General features: G+C 52.4%; 2 protein-coding genes across 3 annotated transcripts; both read right to left on the minus strand.

Annotated features, from left to right (window-relative positions):
• Positions 1-537: 537 nt before the first annotated feature.
• Positions 538-3,972, minus strand: LOC120502623 (thioredoxin interacting protein). Of its 2 annotated transcripts, XM_039710198.1 has the most exons (8): positions 3,548-3,972; positions 2,711-2,783; positions 2,472-2,619; positions 2,090-2,192; positions 1,744-2,000; positions 1,501-1,657; positions 1,239-1,387; positions 538-1,151 (listed from the first exon to the last, which is right to left on the minus strand). In XM_039710198.1, the coding sequence occupies exons 1-8, from the start codon at positions 3,795-3,797 to the stop codon at positions 1,098-1,100; spliced, it is 1,191 nt and encodes a 396-aa protein (XP_039566132.1). In that variant the 5' UTR covers positions 3,798-3,972; the 3' UTR covers positions 538-1,097. The 2 variants fall into 2 exon arrangements, with proteins under 2 accessions (XP_039566132.1, XP_039566131.1); XM_039710197.1 differs by having other exon boundaries at positions 538-1,387.
• A 7,340-nt stretch (positions 3,973-11,312) lies between these two features.
• HJV (hemojuvelin BMP co-receptor) lies at positions 11,313-15,769 on the minus strand. Its single transcript, XM_039710199.1, has 4 exons — positions 15,631-15,769; positions 15,094-15,254; positions 13,847-14,343; positions 11,313-13,088 (listed from the first exon to the last, which is right to left on the minus strand). The coding sequence occupies exons 2-4, from the start codon at positions 15,191-15,193 to the stop codon at positions 12,462-12,464; spliced, it is 1,224 nt and encodes a 407-aa protein (XP_039566133.1). The 5' UTR covers positions 15,194-15,254; positions 15,631-15,769; the 3' UTR covers positions 11,313-12,461.
• Positions 15,770-16,782: the final 1,013 nt, after the last annotated feature.

A 16,782-nucleotide genomic window follows, 5' to 3' on the forward strand; every position in this document is an offset into this window, starting at 1 on the left:
GATTTTGGGGGGGTTTTGGGGGGGTTCCAAGTGGGAAAAAGGGCGAGAGGCAAAGCCAAGGTCATGGCCTTGGTGGTGGGCACCGGCACCTTTCACCCAGATCCCAAAAATGGGCCGGGGGTGCTCCCAGAGCAGGGCCAAAAAAAGGCAGGAGAGCAGCTCCTGCCTCAGTTTCCCCACTCTGCCCCCAGCTTGGTTTTTTTTTCACTTTCCCTTCTTTGAATTGTTTTTTTGCTCAGCTTTTTTGCTTTTTCTTCCACTTGGAGAAAACAGGAAACCTCCCCGAGGCTGCTCCCAGAAAAATCAGAGAAACTCCCCCAGGGCTGCTCCCAAAAAAATCCCAGAAACTCCCCCAGGGTTGCTCCCAAAAAAATCCCAGAAACTCCCCCAGGTTTGCTCCCAAAAAAACCCCAGAAGCCACCCCAAAAAAACCCCATAAATTGGTTTTTCAAGTATTTTTGAAAATAAATAATGTCACTCCTGATTCCAAAGGGGCTCCTGCCATCCTCCCACCCCTGAGAGACACAACACAAGGGAACCGTTTCATTTATTTATTACAAGTTTATTACAAATTTCGCCCCCCAGGGGCCACGAAAAGGTACAAAATTTGCATTTTTGTGCTTTCCCCCCCTCCCCTGAAACGCTATTTACAAAACCAGAGTACAAAAGGTCGTGACAGCAGCTTTGTGTCACAACAGGACGGAGTCACCGAGCGTCCCCCTCCCTGGGCGGGAGCACGGGGCAGCCAGAGCAGCACCCAGTCACGAAATTAAGATGGAATTAATTAAAACCACCATTCCCTGTCACAACATGCCACCACAGGGCAAGGACGGGCAGCGTGCGTCCCAACAGCCACGAGGATTCCCAGCTGGATCTGCCTTGTCTCCCCAACAGTCCTTGAGGGGTTTTTTTTATCCCCTCGAGATGGGGATGCAGCAATTCCTGGGGATGCAGCAGTTCCTGGGGATGCAGCAGTTCCCGGGGATGCAGCAGCTCCCAGGGATGCAGCAGCTCCTCGGGAGCCCCCTCCAGGTGTTCTCCCAGATGTGCTGCAGGTTTGGAGTCCAGGCGAGCGGGATGGACCCGCGCTGTGGCTCTCACTGCACGTTGTTGTTGTTGTTGTTGTTGTTGTTGTTACCACACGGATCCACCTGGCCCACGGAGCAGGAGGAGGGTGAGGGGTGCAGGCAGGAGCCCCCAGATCCGCCTGGCCCCTCCCGTGCCGGCGCCGGGCTCACCTCCGTGTAGGTGGGCGGCGGCATGAACTTGAATTCGGGCGCGTACATGAAGATGGGGCTGTCGAAGCCGTCGGGGTCGTCCAGCAGGGGCGTGGTGGGGCTCTCCAGGCGGTGATCCTCGGGAACGATGTCCAGGTAGCACGGGGGTGCTGCGGGGATGAAATCAGAGGCTGTGAGCTCACCTAGAACGCTACTGAAGAGCTCCCCCACGCTTTGATCCTTCTCTTCTCTGATCCCACCCTGTGGATCCCACCCCACTCACCCTCTGGAGCATCGGGGAGGTTCAGGTCCACCCAGCTCATCTCGGAACTGGTCTGACTGGCCATGCTGGAGCTGCGGCTGCCGATGCCAGAGCGACTCCCAATGACCAGGGGCAGCTCCAGGATGATTTTCTTGGAGCCTGGCACGCTGACATAAATCTGCAGGAAAACCCAGAATTTAGCAACGTGTCAAACAAAACCCCAAGATGAAGAGGATGCCCAGGAGGAGGAAGATGAAGGCTCACCTGCAGGAAATACTCCACTCTCAGGATGTTGCAGCCCAGGATGGAGGGCTTGAGCTTCTTCACACGGATGGTTTTGCCACGCCAGGACTCCGAGGTGCCGGAGATGATGTGGTTGCCACGAACGCAGGAGAGCTTCTGGCAGAAGACCTTGGTCTGCCCGTTGGCCAGGTAGGTGTGCTTGGCCACGATGGCTGCCTTGGGCACCACGATGCGCGAGCAGGTGTTCTCAAAGTCGGCGTTGATGCAGATCTCATCGCCTGCCAAAGCAATAATCAATATTTTAAGGATGATCAGGGTTTCCTTACTGGTTTCCCACTCCCAGTTCTGTGCTGCCAGCAATGCTCACCTTCACAGAAGCCTTTCCTGTCGATCTGGGCGCTCACAGACACGCGGCCGTCAGGGATGAACATGCACGACACTTTCTTCTCCTTCTTGGCTGCCACTGGAGACTGTGGGGAGAGGGAACAGTCAGACGCTGGCCCCATCCTGTCCTTCCCACCCTCCACCCTTCCTTCCTCCTTTCCTTCCTTCCCTTTTTGCAACCAGCCCTGGAATTCCCCCGGAGTACAGAACAAACCCCACCCAGTGTCACTTTCTGGAATCATCCACAACTCCCTAATCCCACCCTTAAATCCCACTCAACCCAGATCTGATTAAAGACACCTGGGTGTCACTCAACCTCCCCAAGGGATTATTCCCCAAATCCCTTAGAGAGAAAAGGGGCTCACCAGCAGCTCTGGGGTGTTCACATCCACAGGATCCATCACCTCGAAGCGTTTCTTCACCTGCTGCGTGGGGCAGGCTGGACGCTCCAGAGAAGCCTTCACCCAGTAATCCACAGAGCCATACTTGCCCTTGAACGTGGTGCCCAGCGGCCTAGAGACATGCAGGGGGTCACTCCAGGGCCCAAACACGGATTTTCCACTTTAATTCCATCCCCAGAGGGCAGGTGCTGCCTCATACTCACCCCTGGGGCAGCTCGAAGCCGAATTTGTACTCGTATTTGTTGCCGGGTCTCAGGATGACTGACCCGTCCTCATCTGGAAGAAAAAAGGGCAGGGCAACATCAGCTAGAGCTCCAGGGAGATGCTCAGCTCCAAGGGAGTTGCCTAACACCTGTCCACACCCCGGGAACCCCGTGTTCTCTGCCTGCACCTCACCAACGCCCCGGGGCAGGCGTCTCGGCGGCTCCACCCCAGCCCCAGCTCCCCCCTTATCTCCCAGCTCCAGCCCCAGGGTGCGATCCCATGCCCGTCCCCGACCGTGCCACCAATGCTACCAACCCCTGGGGAGTCAAAACATGGCACAAGAGCAGCCCAGGCTCTGATTTTGTTCTTTAGCTCCCGAACTTCGATTTAGTTTGGTCAAAGTTGTAACGTTGCTAAGTTTTTCTAGATTTACTCATTTTGCCAAGCTGCAAGCACAGCATCAACTCTGTGATCAAGGGGCTCCACTGGGATCTAGAGGTACCCCTCTCCCAAACCCCTTACCCCCACTGGGATCTAGGGGGACCCCTCCCAAACCCCTTACCCCCACTGGGTCACTGGGATTTAGGAGTATCCTTCCCAAACCCCTTAGCCCCACTGGGATCTAGGGGTACCCCTCCCAAACCCCTTACCCCCACTGGGATTTAGGGGTACCCCTCTCCCAAACCCCTTACCCCCACTGGGATCTAAGGGTACCCCTCCCAAACCCCTTACCCCCACTGGGATCTAGGGGGACCCCTCCCAAACCCCTTACCCCCACAACCCCCGAGTTGGGGTTTAAAGCCACCCTCGCCCCCCTTGCAGCCCCCTGCTCTCACCCGTGGGCTGCTCCTCCAGCGCCAGCACGTCCTCGAAGCGCAGGTACTCCATCTCCTGCCGGCACTGGGCCGGGCCCTTGGCCCAGGTCACCCTGGCCACGCCACAGGCCAGCACCTTGACGGCGCTGACACGGGTCACCTCGGCCACCTCCACCAGCACACGGCCAGCCACCTTGTCCCCGCTGCAGTAGACTTTGTCGGGCTCGCTGAAGGCCACCATGAAGTTCTTCACTTTCTTGAACATCACCATGGCTGAGGCAGGAGGAGGGCACGGGGTTTGATCAAGCAAGGGCTGCAGGGTAGAGGAATAAAAATCCACCCCAAGCAAAAAAACAAGAACAAAAAGCGGTTGGACGCTTTGTTTAGAGACGCTGCGAAGTCTCCACAGGACGCTCTGCCCCGGGACCTCAGCGCTCTGAGGGAGCCGCTACCGCCGCTGCCTTTTATAGGCTCGGGGGCCCCGCCCACCCCCGCCCGCGCCTGTTGCTGCCGGGGCCGCCACGCTGAGGGCGCGTGGCCAGGCGTGCTGCTCGCGTGATCAGCGCTCCCATTGGCTGCCGCTGCCTTGTTTACGGCAGCACTGACCAATCAGAGCAGCGGCAGGGGAGCGTGGACAGCGTGTGAAGGAAAGCCGCGCGTGTTCAGCGGGGCGGGACGGCCGAGGGCGGAGTGACAGCTCGGGGGGCCAATGGGGGGCGAGGATGGGCGGTGGCTCTGGCCAATGGCGAGCGCGGAACACGATGTCATGTTCCCAGGCTGGGGGGGGCGGGTGTTGTTCCCAGTTTGGGACAGGCCGGGTTGTACTGGGCGGACTGGGAGCGGCCGGGCCGGGCCCTGAGGGACGGGGGAGGCTTCATTTCCTTCCTCAGAATCCCTCTCCCCACCCCCCTGGCTGGGGGCGCCTCCATTGCCCAACTTCACCCCCCCCCGTGAACCTTCCCCTATTAAATGGGGTAAATTAGGGCGGATTTGGGGTCCGGATGGAACTGGGGGGCTCCTCTGGGCAGGGTTTTCCCCTCCCTGCTGCTTCCATCCCCTGGGATCCCCTCAGCTGCTTCTGAGGGGGTCCCTCAGCCCCCCAATGTGGTATTTTTGCCCCCCTCCCTGCACACACTTCCCCTGTTTTTTGGGGTAAATAAGGGCGAGTTTGGGGGTTCAGCAGCAAAACCTGAATTTAGGATTTGGGGATTCTGGGGTTTCAGCAGCAAAACCTGAACGTGGGGGTTCCCTCCCTCTTTCTGGTGCATTTCTGGGAGTGTTTTTTGCTTTCCCCTCTGTCCTGGGGACACTTCCCGTTCCTCCTTCCCCAAATTACCCCTCCCAAACATCCCCCATCCCTCCCACGAGCCTGGCCCTGTCTTCCAGCCGGGATTTGTGCAGCAGGACATTTCTCCTCCCTCCCCAAAACAGATTTTCCTTCCCAAAAACCCCTCAGCTTTCCCTCCCTGCATCAGCGTTACTCCAGAATAAGAATTTATAATTTTTTTTCTCTTTATTTTTGGTGTTTTTCCAGCTCAGGAAGGCGCAGGGAGCAGAGGAAGCAGAACAATGTCCAGAGTGGAAACGGGGCTGGTGTTTTTGTTGGGAGTTGTCCTTCAGGGTTGTTTGTCCCGCTGTTCCTGGCACTTTTCCTGCCCTTCCCCTCGCGGTTAATTCACACCTGATCGTATAAACCGATAAAGCTCGGGATAAACCGTGGGGCATAAACTGCTCTCCTGCCGAGCCACAGGACAGAATTCCTCCTTGGGAGGGGAATTATTGAGGCAAAAACCAGAATTCCTCCTTGAAAAGGGAATTATTGAGACACAGGACAGAATTCCTCCTTGGGAGGGGAATTATTGAGGCAAAAACCAGAATTCCTCCTTGAAAAGGGAATTATTGAGCCCAGAACAGAATTCCTCCTTTGGAATTATTCCTAATTTTGTTGCAGAATGGAGGAATTACACCTTTTTTCCTCTAGTCCCTGTTGTCTCCCAGTGGGAAAAAGGTGGTGGGTTAATGGAGAATTTATATGTTTAATATATTTGAAATATATATATATTTGAAATATATATATATATTTGAAATTATACATTTAATATAATTGAAGTAATAATTATTATAATATTTTATTTAATTATTATAATTATATTTAATTTCATTATTATAATTATATTTATTTTAAATATATTTTCCTATATTTATATTTATTTTTAACATTTTTGGGGGTTTTATTAATTTATTTTATATTTAATTTATTTTATATTGAATTTATTTTATTATTCAATAAAATTATTCTAACTCGGTGAAAGGTGGGGAGCTTTTTCCAGCTTTCCCTGCCGTGGGATATTTGACCCCTGGGATCTGTGAGATCTGACCCCTGTCAGAGCCCTGTTTACGCTCTCCCTCTCCAGTTCCCATCCCTGAGTGCCTTTCCCAGGAAACCATCCCGAGCCACATTCCAGCAGAGCCAAAGGGCCAAAGAACTTGTCGGGAATATGATCCCGGGCACGTTCCACATCCCAAATTTCCTCCCTGAACTCCTCCAGCCCCGTCAGTCAGTGCTGCCCTTTCCCCCCCTGCCCTCCATCCCGAGGCAATCTGGAATTCCCTCGAGGCTCAGCCTTGCTCCAGGAATTCTGGATGGATCTGGGAGGGGGAAAATCAGGATTTTCACTTGTAAAAAAACAATTTTCCCGCTATCAAACCAAGAAAATCAGGTGAGAAATCACCAGCAGGGACAACCTGCTCACACTAAATTTTTATTTAAGGTGTTTCTCCCCCTCCACGCTGATTTCCATGGGTCAGAGGTTCCCCACCTGCATGGATGGGGACAACAGCAGGATCTGCAAATTTTCCTGAAACTCTTAAATAAGGAAGAGAGGTGGCCAGGCCACTGTGAGTGACTCAGCCCTCCATCCCGTGGCAATCTGGAGCTCCCTCGAGGCTCAGCCTTGCTCCAGGAATTCTGGATGGATCTGAGGGGAGGGGGAAAATCAGGATTTTCACTTTTCCAACTTTCCCACTATTAAATCTCCTTCAAAACCAAGAAAATCAGGTGAGGAATCACCAGCAGGGACAACGTGCTGGCACTAAATTTTTATTTAAAGCATTTTTTTTCCATGGGTCAGAGGTTCCCCACCTGCATGGATGGGGAGATCAGCAGAACCCACAATTTTTCCTGGAGCTCTTAAATAAGGAAAAGAGGTCCCAGGCCACTGTGAGTGACTCAGCCTGGGAATCACCCACTTCCAAAGGCACCGGGGCAGAAAACGGGCCCTGGGGTGACTCAGTGCGGGCAGGTCCCGAGGAAGGAGCTGGGCACGGCCCTCCTTGTTTGTGCCAGCACAGCTCTCTGGTGCTGATAAGATCCGTGGTTTATTCTGCTCCAGGTTATCGGCGTTGGTTGCCAGGAGAAGGCACGCTGCTCCTGGGGCAGCCTGGCCTTTGTCCTTGGCTGGACAAAATTCTGCTTTTGTCCAGAAAAGCAGAATTCGGTCGGGGTTGCTGAGGAGGAGGAAGGTTCCAGCAGCCCTGCAGCTTCTCGGGGATGTTTATTCCATATTTCCCACCTTATATGGATCCTTCCAGCACGTTCCAGGCTGGGAAGGGAGGGGAGAGAGGGGCAGGGAGGGAGCCACAGTGGTTGGAGAGCGGGGACAGAGTGTACAGCTGGGAGCTGGGGTGGAAAAGGCATTTCCTCTGCTTGTTTGTGCACGGGGAGCGTTGGGAATAGAGCCCAGCTGGGAGAAAAAAACAACAAAAAAATGGGATTGTGGGACTGGGGTGGCTCCTGGAAAGCAGCTGCTTGTGCCACAATGTGGGAAATAAATTTATAGGCTAAGAGGAAACGCTAAGCCTAGCAGAAAATTCACAAAGAGAAAGCTTAAAATGAGGAATACTGCCTTAGAAATACCATAAAATAAAGCTAAGAATTAAAGTTATTTAGTTATTAAGAAAAAAAAATTAAACTAAAAGGAAGTTTCAAAAAATAAAAGTAAATACTTAAAAAATAGAACTATAAAAATACATTATAATACTTAAAAAATGGTACAATAAAAATACATTATAATACTTAAAAATAAAAGTAAATACTTAAAAAATAGAACTATAAAAATACATTATATACTTAAAAAATAGAACTATAAAAATGCATTATAATAAACCCCACAAACAGTAATTTTAAATGATTAGCTTTAAAGCATTTACAACATAATGTAACTGCAACTAATAAACCAAAAAGCACTTGTAATATATTATAATTAAAAATTAGTTAACTTCTAATTGTAATAGCACAAATTATCACCTCTATTTTGGTAACATTTATTTTTATTCTATTTATTATTTATAACAATTATCTCTATAACATTTCTTTTCAACATCTAATTATAACATCTCTGTTGTCTCACCCTTCTCATAAAACTGAAAAGAAAGTAAAAATTTTTTAAAACACCTCTCAAAGTCAAAAAAAAATTGCCAAAAATTCCCCTTTTTTTGCTGTTTTGTCCCCAACAAAGGCTTTGTGTTGACCCCAGTGTTTGAGGTTCTGCAGGGACAGGGATCAGGATCCCCTTTTCCCCTTCCTTCAGGGCTTGCACAGGAGGATTTTTTCCCCCAAAATCTCATTTTTTCCAGCTCTCACTGGAGACTGGGCTGTGGAGCTCGCCAAGCCTGGCCGTTCTCCATCCATTTGGGATTTCTTCCCCTGTTTTCTGCCCAGAAAGTGATTTTTGGAGCAGGGAGGGGGAGATAAGGTTCCAGAAGAGCTCAGCTGTCCGTAAACAAGGAGGAATTCAGATCCTGGGTCTGCAGAGTCCCGTGTTTGTCATCTGCTCTGGCAGGAGAGGCTGTGACACCACTGAGGGGCTTCCCCCGCTCCGGGCAGAGCCCCTCAGGCAGCAAAAAAATGTGGAATTTTTCCTCCTTTTCCGCAGCTAAAACTGCTCCGAGGCAGCGAGCAAGAGCTGGGAGTGTCAGCTCGGTGAAGAGAAGTGTGGCTTGGAGCCATCTGGTGTCTGGAAGTGTCCCTGCCACGAGAAAGATGATATTGAAGGTGTTTTCCAGCTGAAGAAACCTGGAATTCTGTGATTCCTTGTTGTTTTGGGATGGAAATCCTGGCACTCTGGAGCTCTGTGCTGGACGGCTGGGTTCTGTGGACATCTAGAGGCTTTCCCTGGAATGGCAGAGGATTCTCAATCCATTCATGGATCCATCCATCCATCCATCCATCCATCGAGCATCCATCCATCCGTCATCCATCCATCCATCCATCCATCCATCGAGCATCCATCCATCCGTCATCCATCCATCCATCCATCCATCCATCGAGCATCCATCCATCCGTCATCCATCCATCCATCCATCCATCCATCGAGCATCCATCCATCCGTCATCCATCCATCCATCCATCCATCCATCGAGCATCCATCCATCCGTCATCCATCCATCCATCCATCCATCCATCGAGCATCCATCCATCCGTCATCCATCCATCCATCCATCCATCCATCGAGCATCCATCCATCCGTCATCCATCCATCCATCCATCCATCCATCGAGCATCCATCCATCCGTCATCCATCCATCCATCCATCCATCCATCGAGCATCCATCCATCCGTCATCCATCCATCCATCCATCCATCCATCGAGCATCCATCCATCCGTCATCCATCCATCCATCCATCCATCCATCGAGCATCCATCCATCCGTCATCCATCCATCCATCCATCCATCCATCGAGCATCCATCCATCCGTCATCCATCCATCCATCCATCCATCCATCGAGCATCCATCCATCCGTCATCCATCCATCCATCCATCCATCCATCGAGCATCCATCCATCCGTCATCCATCCATCCATCCATCCATCCATCGAGCATCCATCCATCCGTCATCCATCCATCCATCCATCCATCCATCGAGCATCCATCCATCCGTCATCCATCCATCCATCCATCCATCCATCGAGCATCCATCCATCCGTCATCCATCCATCCATCCATCCATCCATCGAGCATCCATCCATCCGTCATCCATCCATCCATCCATCCATCCATCGAGCATCCATCCATCCGTCATCCATCCATCCATCCATCCATCCATCGAGCATCCATCCATCCGTCATCCATCCATCCATCCATCCATCCATCGTCCATCCATCCATCATCCATCCATCCATCTATCAATCCATCACCTCCTCTGTCACAGGGCCACCACCTCCTCTGGACACCCTGCAGAGTCTCAAACCCGAGCCGTAGCCATGCAGGGGTTCAGCTCAATGTGGAAAACGTGCCAAGCACGGGATGGTCCTGGCCCATTCCCAAATTATTCCACCCTGCTCCTCCTCAGAGCCACACCGAGGCAGGACCAGGCCTCTTCCCCCACCCCAAATCAAGGAGCAGAACGTCGGCGCCAGTCCAAGTTGTTGATGTCAACAAGCTTGTTTCCATTGACGTCAGCGGACTTTGGATCGACCCTTCCCCTCCCTGCTGATGTCACCTGCTCAAAAACATCTCAGCCTCTCCATCCAGCTGGGACAGAGCCCGCTTGGGCTGGTTCAGCCCTGGGTAGCTGGAGCTGAGGGGGTTCAGGGTGGTCTCCCAAGAGGAAGAGGCCTCAGGAGAAGGTTCAGGTTGGATATTTTGGGAATTGTGTTAGTGGGAAGGAGGTCAGACGTTGGAACGGAGCAATGAACCATCATGGACGTGTTCAAAAACAAGTGGATGTGATACCTGGGGTCATGGGTCAGGAGTGGCCTTGGCAGTGCTGCGGGACAGTTAATGATTAATGATCTCAGAAGTTTCTCTGACCTTAATGAGTCCATAATTCGTCAGCCACAGCTCCTCCAGGTTGTAATCCAGTTGTCAGAAGTGTCCACCTTGGGCCACTCCTGGTGTAAGTCTGGCTTGGGTGGAGCTGCTGAGCCTCAAAGCTGGAACCAGAGCTCTCCAAATCAGAATTCCTGGACATTTTCAGTTTGGGAGCTACTCCCTAAATTCCAGAGGTGGCTCCTGAGAAAGGGTTGGCAAGGAAAGCACCAGGCCCAGTCCTGGTGGTGCCGGTGATGTTCAGGAGGAGGGAAGGTCTCGTTCCATTGGGAACCTCCTTTCCCCATGGAATTCTTGTCCAATGGCTCTACAGGCCAACAACTAAGGGACAATTAGGTCCTGCATCATCAAATCCATCCCATTTCCACCAGGAGCTCCAGCACCACCCACGCTGCTCCTGAGGATTTCATCCCTAAAAAGGGATTTATCCCTATGGAGAACATTCTCCCCAAGGTGGATTTTATCCCCCCCCGAGGATTTTATCTCTCCCCAGATGATTTTTTTCCCAAAGGGACACGTCAGGAAGCAGCTTGCTTTCCTTTCCATCCACCCAAAGCTCTGGAGCCAGAGGAGCAAGGGAGGAAGAAGATATTCTTATCCTCATCTGCCACTGCCACCCAAAGACGTGAAGAGACAGATGACAGGAAATGGGCACTCAAAAATAGACCCCTTGAATGTCAAACCCATCAGGGATTACCAGAAGCGGGGTAAAAACCACGGAGCAGGTCTGAGCACCCATCTGAGGGGGAATTCACGAGGAAATCCATGAAATTATTTCCTGTGTATTCTTTGTGCTCTTGGCACGAAAGAGCAAAGAGAGAGAAAAGCCCGTGGATGTATTGAAACATGAATTGTAGAACCTCCCTTGGTGGAGCCTCCGTGCCTGGAGCGGCGGAAATTCCCTTTCCCCCACGTCCACAAGCCCTTCCTGCAATTCTGTGGGACAGGGACGGCCAAGTTTGTAATACTTTATTAAAAATAAAGGAAAGTCTTCCTTAAGGAAAAGATTTCTCCTGTAGAACTCCATCTGCTTTAGTGAAATCCTCAGAAATATGTGAAATTTGCCCTCCCCTGTGCAGTTCTGCACCTTCCACGGGGAAGTGCCCTGCCCGTCTGTGTGCCCAGCTGGCTCTTTGCCATCAGGAATTCTGTTTTTCCAATCAGTCTGGGTTGGATTTCAGCAGCGACAGAGAATCTGGGCCCAAGGGAGAGAATTCCCAAGCGGTGTTTTGTCCTCTCTAAAACCTGACACCGGTCCCAAGTCCAGACCCGGCTAAAATCAGTCCACGACAGGTGCCAAGAAAACAAGGAAAAATAGCAACAGTGGCCTGGGATGTAGGAGGTCCCAAGCTCCACAGCTCCCACTGCTGGAGATCCACTTGTTATTTATCCTGGAAGAGGAACACATGGACAAAACCGGCTGATTTCCACTCAAAAAAACCCAGCTGATTTCTCCCTCTTGGTCACCACGCTCCCCAAAATGATTTGTGGCCTTGCTCTGCTTTGGGAGCAGCTGAAGGAAAAGTCCCAAATCCATTAAAAAGAAAATTATTGCTGAAAATTGGGCTTTGGGCTTTGAGTCCATTATTTCTGGATTTATAGGGCTCCTGAGTGGAATTCTGCTGGATTAGCATGGGGGAAAGGTGGGAAGTGAGTTATGGAAAGGCTCTGAGGGACAGAGGGGCTTTCTAACCCAGGGGGTTTATTTTCCTTTGAGGCACTGTCACATCCTTAGGGGAAAAGGAACGTGTCAGAATGGAACGGAAAAATTTGGATCTGCCTTCCTCACGAGAGGAGCTGGGGGCAGCTTCACCATCCGTGTGAGACCAGTGGGTGCAAACCAGGGGTCACCTTTTCCCTCTCCTGGGTCTCTGAGACACCTCCTTCAAGGTGAGGAACCTCTCCTGGCTGCAGCTTGGAGCCAGCAGCTCTCAAGGGACCACAAGATTCCTGCAGGTACCCCAAGATTCCTCCAGGTACTCCTTGGACCACAAGATTCCTTTGGGAAACCCATGGGCCACAAGATCCTTCCAGATACCTCTTGGACCACAAAATTCCTCCAAGTACCCCAAGATTCTTCCAGGTACCCCTGGAACAGGCAGATTAAAAGTGCAACAAAACAGCCCAAAGTCCACATGGGAGGAGGAAGAGGAGGAGGAGCAACGACGGAGAGCTGAGTTGGCAGCCTCCTCCAGCTTGGAAGATGTGAAGCTTCTCAGCGTCGGGCAGGAAGAGCCGGGCATCCTCCAGCGCCCCGTGCGCTGCCATGGTGAAGTTGACATCCCCCGAGGTGACCACGTCGAAGACGCACGACTGGAAGTAGACATCCTCCACGGGCAGCATCTCCCGGCAGAGCGCTCGCGCCGTCTCCGCGGGGACGCGGCCGCGCCCGCGGGGGCTGCGGGACATGCGCTGGCTGCGGGGGCAACCTCCCACGCACAGCTGCAGGTCCTGCTCCTCTGTGAAGGCCCTGGCCACCTCCTCGGCGGCGCGGATGGAGAAGGAGAGCTGGCGGCCGGCCTGGCGCACGGCGATGGTGGTGCCGATGTAGGCGGCGCGGATCTCCACGTGCCGGCCGGGGCTGCGCTCCCGGATGGCCAAGCTGCTGCCGCCGGGGCGCGCGCCGCCGTTGACGGAGCCGTCCTGGAATGCCGCGGGGACGTTGTCCAGCTCGGCCTGGTAGACCTTCTGGTCGATGCATTCTTTCATGTTCTTGAAGATGATGGTCAGCTGTGGGGAGTGGAGCGGGAGGAGGATGAGTGTGGCGGTTGTGGTGCCATCCCAGGTGTTTGGGGTATCGCAGGATGGAGGTCCCACCTCACCTATCTGTCCTTAAACCTTCCCTGCCACAGTCCTTTGGGGATAACTACAATCTTTCCTTCTTTTTTTAACACCATTTAAGCAAAACTCAGGTGGAGCCAAACCTAGCAAGATTCTTTTGGGAACCCCATGGGCCACAAGATCCCTCCAGGTACCCCTTGGACCACAAGACTCCTCCAAGTACTCCAAGGTTCTTCCAGGTACCCCTTGGACCACAAGATTCCTCCAGGTACCCCATGGACCACAAGATTCCTCCAGGTACCCCAAGGTTCCTTCAGGTACCCCTTGGACCACAAGATTCCTCCAAGAACCCCATGGACCACACGATTCCTCCAGGTACCCCATGGGCCACAAGATTCCTCCGGGAACCCCATGGGCCACAAGATCCCTTCAGGTACCCCAAGGTTCCTCCAGGAACCCCATGGACCACAAAATTCCTCCAAGTACCCCAAGATTCCTCCAGGTACCCCTTGGACCACAAGATTCCTTCGGGTACCCCTTGGAGCACACAGTCACCTGACAGCAGCAGGAGTGTTTGAGGGTCCCCTCAAGAACCTTCACCACTGTTGTCCCTCCTTCCTCATCCCCCTGGGTTTTCCAAGGATTTTGGGAAGCACAGGAGGTGCCCTGCCCCTGGATTTGCCGCCCATCCCGTGCGCTACCGTTACCTTGCTGGTGACCGTAGCGTTGGACCCCTTGGCCACCGGCGAGCTGGTGGCCTGCACAAACAGGTACTCGTTGTCCAGCAGCGGCCAGGAGCCCTCCACGCGGCACGTGTGGAAGTCGTGGTGGAACGTTCGGATGTGGGGGTCCCCAAAAGCGGCGCAGTGCTGGAAGCCGGGCGGCCGGCCGTGCTTGTAGAGGAAGCTCCTCTCGTAGTCGCAGACGTCGAGCGCCTCGAAGCCGTGCGGGTTGGGCGCCGCGGGCCGCGGCGGGGCCGTGGGGCCTTCCTTGGAGCAGTTGTGGTGGATCATGAGGTCCTCGATGCCGTGCACGGCCGAGTGGAAGGCCAGGTCGCCGCGGCAGGTGCGGGCGGTGCGCCGCGCGCACAGCGAGTAGGAGCGCAGCGCGCTGCAGAACGCGGCACCGCGCTCGGGCCCGTGCAGCTGCAGCGTGGCCGCCACGTACTCCGAGTTGCAGCGGAGGATCTTGCACTGGGAGGAGACTGGGAGAGGAGAGTGGTTAAAAGTAGATATTTTCACCCCCGATGACTCCATAAGTCTAATTGATTTTTATTTTTATTGTACTATATTATTTTATATTATATTTAATCTAATATATATTATTTAATATAAATATTAATATATATTATTTAATATATATTATTATAGATATTATAATCTTTTATATTATATTTACATTACAAACCAAAATTAATATATATTATTTAAGATATATTATTATATTATATATATAGTATATTATTTTATATCATGTTTACATTACATCCAAACCAAAATTAATATATATTATTATATTCTATATATATTATATTATTTTATATTATGTTTACATTACATCCAAACCAAAATTAATATATATTATTATGTCATGTTCCCATAACAATCTATATATATTATATTATTTTATATTTACATTACATCCAAGCCACCATCACTTTGGGTAAACAATCTCCGTATTGCATTCTACTTTTGCACAAACACAGGCACAGCAAATGAGATAAGAATTTTTTTTCTTTCTTGGATGTTCAGAGAATATGAAACCCAGAAATAGTCTGGGGAAGGATTGTGCCTTGCTTTTCTCTGTGAAGAGGAATGTGGCGACATGAGGAAGGGCAGCCTGTCCTCCCCCCGCCACCCCCCAGCATCCAGCTCCAGATTCCCCTGGAGATTCCTCCTGGAAGAGATTTCCTCCTGATTTTTACAGGGAACAGCTCTGCCCCGTGGATCCTTACCATGCCTGCAGAGGAAGAGGAGCAGGAAAGCTGGGAGGAAGAGGCCGGGGGTTTCCAGCTGCCCTGGGCTCCTACTGCGGGCAGCTCTCCCCATTCCCATCCATGCAGAGCTCGGGGGTCTCTCACCCACCAGCAGCTCCCGGCTTCATCCGGCCGCTCCCCTGGAAGCAGAGGTGGGACACGGGACTGAGAGGGGTCCTGCAGCTCCAGCACCTCAACCCTGCACCTCCCAGGCCACCACTTGTCCCCAGTGGCACATCCACAGGGCTTTGGACACTTCCAGGGATGTGGCTCCAGCTGGGCAGCCCCTGCCACGCCTTGAGCACCCTTTGCGTGAGGAAATTTCCCCTGATAGAGGAAATTTCCCCTGAGATCCAACCTCAACCCCCCCGGTGCTGCTGGAGCTGTTTCCTCACAGGGGTGGGCGTTGAGCATGTCACTCCACCCTCACTTTGGGGACACCACCCGTGGGATCAGAGCCTGAAGCACCCCTGGGTGCCAACAACATCCTTGCACCCTCATTCCTGCTTTCCTCACCTGTATCAGCCTCTCCAGGGAGCTCCTTCCCTGCGGGACACACGGACGTCCTTGTCACGAGCTCTGCCCCAAGTGACAGCCACAGAGAGCCGTGGCATGACCCAGGAAAACTCCAGCCCCCCTGGGCTGCTCCTGCAGCTGGGTAAATGTGGGGGTCCCACGAGCCCGGGGGAAAAGGACGAAGCCCCCCGTGGCTCCTCGTCCCTGGGCACCTCTGCTCTGTCCTTTCCCCCCGCGGGGCAGAGGCGGGGGTTGAAATCGATCCCTCTAAATTTAGCTGGGCTCTGATCCAGCCGGGAGCAGCAGCCAGAGCCTGGAGAAGGTGGGGCACAGGGGTTCCAGGAGGAGTGTGGGGTCGTGGGAGCTTCCCTGGGTTTTTCCTGCTTGGAAACCCCTGTGGGCACCACCCAGGAGTGGAAAAGCTTTTCCCTGTGGGAAGTGTCCGGCAGGGAATGGGATGTTCCCTGACAGGAGAACACTTTTCCAGCACAGCCAAGTCCTGAACGCAAACACGGCACGGGCCAAAGTTGGCCAATGTCCCCAGGGATCGATGGCCAGTGTCCCCAGGGCTGGTGGCCAATGTCCCCAGGGCTGGTGGCCAGTGTCCCCAGGGATCAATGACTGCCAGACCACGCTGGCTGCACTCCTGAGATCCCACCTGCACGGGTGCAGGAAGCAGCTGCACCCTGCAAGGAGAAGGAATGGTCAGGAATGTCCCAAATTGGGATTTTTCTGTTCCATTCCAGAGGCCGTGGAGGAGCACCGGGGTGGGAAGTTGGTCCCTCAGCATTCCAGCACCCAAAAATCCCTTTGGGAACACACTCAGGAAATCTTCCTGTGTCCTAAACCAAGTTCCTGCTGTTTTCCACCTGCAGGGAGCAAATCCTGGTGCCCAACCTATCCCAAAAGAGCACTGGGACTGGGGTGGGAAGATAATATTTGGGGAAATCAGCCACAGAGCTGGAAAAGTGGATCCCTCTTCTTTCCAGGTTGCACAATCAATCCCAAAGGATGCACTCTTCCTTCCATGCCATGCTTGGAAGGAAATAAATCCCCTCCCTCCAGAAATAAAGGAAATAAATCCTATTCCTCCAGAAATAAAGGAAATAAATCCCATCCCTCCAGAAATAAAGGAAATAAATCCTATTCCTC

Source organism: Passer montanus, unplaced genomic scaffold, assembly GCF_014805655.1.
Source record: "Passer montanus isolate IOZ18808 unplaced genomic scaffold, ASM1480565v1 scaffold224, whole genome shotgun sequence".
NCBI classification, from domain to species: Eukaryota; Metazoa; Chordata; class Aves; order Passeriformes; family Passeridae; genus Passer; species Passer montanus.

Excerpts from the sequence above, each read along its gene's own strand:
- HJV (XM_039710199.1), bottom strand. The coding sequence starts at position 15,193 with ATGGGAATGGGGAGAGCTGCCCGCAGTAGGAGCCCAGGGCAGCTGGAA. Across the intron at positions 14,344-15,093 it reads CCTCTTCCTCTGCAGGCATG|TCTCCTCCCAGTGCAAGATC; the intron begins GTAAGGATCCAC and ends CTCCTCTCCCAG. Across the intron at positions 13,089-13,846 it reads ACGCTACGGTCACCAGCAAG|CTGACCATCATCTTCAAGAA; the intron begins GTAACGGTAGCG and ends CACTCCCCACAG.
- LOC120502623 (XM_039710197.1), bottom strand. The coding sequence starts at position 3,797 with ATGGTGATGTTCAAGAAAGTGAAGAACTTCATGGTGGCCTTCAGCGAG. Across the intron at positions 2,620-2,710 it reads GGCTTCGAGCTGCCCCAGGG|GCCGCTGGGCACCACGTTCA; the intron begins GTGAGTATGAGG and ends GCATGTCTCTAG. Across the intron at positions 2,001-2,089 it reads CAGGAAAGGCTTCTGTGAAG|GCGATGAGATCTGCATCAAC; the intron begins GTGAGCATTGCT and ends TTGCTTTGGCAG.